Genomic DNA, 3,334 nt, shown 5'->3' on the forward strand with positions numbered 1-3,334 from the left:
AATAAAATAAAATAAAATAAAATAAAATAAAATAATAAAATAAAATAAAATAAAATAAAATAAAATAAAATAAAATAATAAATAAAATAAAATAAAATAAAATAATAAGATAATAAAATAAAATAAAAATAATAAAATAATAAAATAATATAAAATAAAATAAAATAAAAAGCAAGCTCCATGTCTTCATGGACCCATGGGAGAAGGTCTGCCTGTTAAATCTAAATGTCTGCTAAATTAAGGATTTATCTGTCAATCCTAATATCAGTAACAATAGTTAGGAGAAATCCAGAAAATATTGCTCCCTGTCTTCTGTCCACCTTCCACATTTCCCTATAGGCCACCTACCTCCCATTTTGTCCAGTGTCTTATTTCTATCTCTTGCTGGGAAATTCTGTTTTTGGGTACTGGGGGCTGGTATGATGTTGATTTTATAGTTATTTTGTTTTATTGTTTCCTTGTGAGCTGCCCAGAACTATGGTATATAAGATAGTTGGTCATATAATTCAAAATAAATAAATAAATAAATAAGAGAATGTGGATTCACATTTTAACATATAAATTTGCCAGGGTTCAGTTTGGGTAAAAAAAATGCCCTCTAACCCTGAAGTTTTCTTGTTTGAAGATATATTAAAGAGTCATCTAAATATCCCTTATGGTACTTCTTGCTTTGGTAACTTGAAATTATATATGAAGAATACATAATATTGATTGAAGATTTTTTTTTTAAAAAAAGCTAGGATAAAGTAATAGATCATTGGCTTAATAATACTTTTCCAAGGTTAATCTTAGTCTTTCTTAAAAAATAGCTGCAAAGACATTCTTTGTAATGATACAGTAAGATTTGCCCAGGGATGTTAAATGCTTTTTAGATGATGTCTTTATTACAGCCGTACTCAATTCAACATTTTTAAATTAATTGTATTTACAATGGTAGAATTGTCAAAAAGATGGATTGTAGAACGTATTGTGTGTGCTTCTTTTCAATTTTTAGCTGAATGTAATTGTGTTTTATCGCCATCAATGTCTTTGTTGAAATAAAGGCAGATGGAATTTAAGTCATTCATTCTCTTCCTTGCTCTTTCTCATTCTCTCTTTGTCACTTTAACAGGTATTAGATATTGGAGATAGTTTAACTATTCCTGATGAATTCACTGAAGAAGAGAAGAAGACTGGCCAGTGGTGGAAGCAGCTTTTGTCAGGTGGAGTTGCTGGGGCCGTGTCTCGAACAGGCACAGCACCCCTTGATCGTCTCAAAGTTATGATGCAGGTGGGCCTCTTAAAACAAACCATCTGAGGTCCAAGAAGCTTCTTTAGACATCTTAAAAAGTTTGGATGCAGGCAGTCAGAAGAGCGGTTTGTCATATTTTATCAGAAATAGTTTGCTTCACAGATGGATGGACTTAGAATTGATCTACTTTGCTTATTATCAAAATCCCGAGATTTGTCTGACATACTCGGAATCAGGGAATCAGAACCTACAGCATTGTTTTTAGCGTCAGGACTGAACGCGGCTCCCAGAACTATTGCACAAAAGTCCATTCCATTTGCTCACTCGAGGTTTCTTAATTTCAACAATAATATTTCAGATAGTGGTGGGGGGAGGAAAATTATCTTGATGCTGCTATTGTTAGTCAGAAACCCTCACTAATATTCGATAGTTCACCTAAACATTCTTAATAGATTTTCTTTCAGCCCACTTTAATTTCGGCAGCCAATGGCCAGATGGCAGAAGGAGTGGTAGATTAAAAAGGTTCATAGTCAAAGAAGACCAAACATGGAAAACTGAGGTGGTAGTTCTCTCCAGTAAACAAACCTCCCTTGGGTATTGACTTTTGGCTGCCAGAATAATTGCCTCAAAGAGAAGATTCTCTTTGAGGCAATTATTCCGGTTCCGTGGTGAAAGGTTTTTCCACGGACCAGAGAGTGCGTGGTTTTGTGTGCTGCCTACATCTTGCAAATGGAACTTCGCTTGTTGGTGCAGACAAGTTGCTGGCATGCGGTACTGATCCACGGACCGGGATTTGGGGACCCCTGCTGTAGAGAATTAAGACATGTTGGGGAAAGTGGAAGAAGGTATCTATAGTCTGCACTCTTCCCTTCCACCTCTATGTGATACAGATAGTCCTCGACTTACACCAGTTCCTTTGGAGACCGTTCGAAGTTACAACCGCACTGAAAAAGTGACATATGAATCGTATTTCATACTTACGACCACTGCAGCATCCCCATGGTTGCGTGATCAAAATTCAGACTCTTGGCAACTAATTCACATTTATGACCGTTGTAGTGTCCCAGAGTCATGTGATCATGGGGAAGCTAGATTCACTTAACAACCGTGTTGCTAACTTAATTGCTGTGCCACAAGTAAGGTCATAAAATGAGGCAAAAATCACTTAACAATGTCTCACTTAGCAACAGAAATTTTGGGGCTCCATTGTGGTCGTAAGTCGAGGACTATCTGTACAGAGGCTTCACGCTGAAGCACTTGGAGCTGCCACATTTACGCTCAGCAAGGAAATCGGTATCGGAAGAGAGAGAGTTGAATAAAAATAAGAGGGTTAGATATCAGCTCAGATGTTGCTTTTTTTCTTTTCCCATTTAGCCTACAGAAGGAAGGGGAATAACACCACACTTCTGCATTTTTAATGGCTAGGTGGGAGCCTTGACAAACAGGTTTTGTCGTTTGTCACAAAAGAAACGCAAAATCTGAATCTTCAGTCGTGTGTGTCAGATGTCATGAAACCAGGCACTATACCTAGTGCATAATCTGGAATGGTTCCAATTCCTTTCTTGAAAGATCTGCTTACTTTATGCTTCTCTCTCTAAAGGATAAAAGAGATGATTATGATTCAGCATGTTTTCTCTATATGTCAGTTAATTATGTTTCCTTTTCCTTGTAGGTTCACGGCTCAAAGGGGAAAATGAACATAGCTGGTGGCCTGAAGCAAATGGTGAAAGAAGGAGGAGTCCGTTCCCTTTGGAGGGGAAATGGTGTGAATGTTGTCAAAATTGCACCCGAAACAGCCATCAAGTTCTGGGCCTATGAACGGGTAAGGTGTTAAAAACATAGGAAACTCTGATAAGCTCCTCCTTTTGTATAAGACTGACATTCACTGAACAGTACAGGTAGTGCTTGACTTACGACCACAGTTGACCCCAAAATCTCTGTTGCTAAGCAAGAACAGTTGTGAAATTTTGTCCCATTTTACGACCTTTCTTGCCACAGCTGTTAAGCCTATCACTGCAGTTGTTAAGTTAGTAACACGGTTGTTAAGTGAATCTGGCTTCCCCATTGGCTTTGTTTGTCAGAAGGTCACAAAAGGTGATCACA

General features: G+C 37.4%; 1 protein-coding gene across 1 annotated transcript in view; it reads left to right on the plus strand.

Moving 5' to 3' along the window:
- SLC25A24 (solute carrier family 25 member 24) overlaps window positions 1-3,334 on the plus strand; it is a gene marked incomplete at its 3' end in the record, with an annotated part of 29,094 nt that overhangs the window by 22,226 nt on the left and 3,534 nt on the right. The window contains exons 5-6 of the mRNA XM_015823903.1: window positions 1,112-1,270; window positions 2,904-3,053. Coding sequence (XP_015679389.1) covers window positions 1,112-1,270; window positions 2,904-3,053 — 309 coding nt within the window. The remainder of the gene's footprint in view (window positions 1-1,111; window positions 1,271-2,903; window positions 3,054-3,334) is intronic.

The sequence above is a fragment of the Protobothrops mucrosquamatus genome, unplaced genomic scaffold (assembly GCF_001527695.2).
Source record: "Protobothrops mucrosquamatus isolate PMUCROS unplaced genomic scaffold, P.Mucros_1.0 scaffold_182, whole genome shotgun sequence".
NCBI classification, from domain to species: Eukaryota; Metazoa; Chordata; class Lepidosauria; order Squamata; family Viperidae; genus Protobothrops; species Protobothrops mucrosquamatus.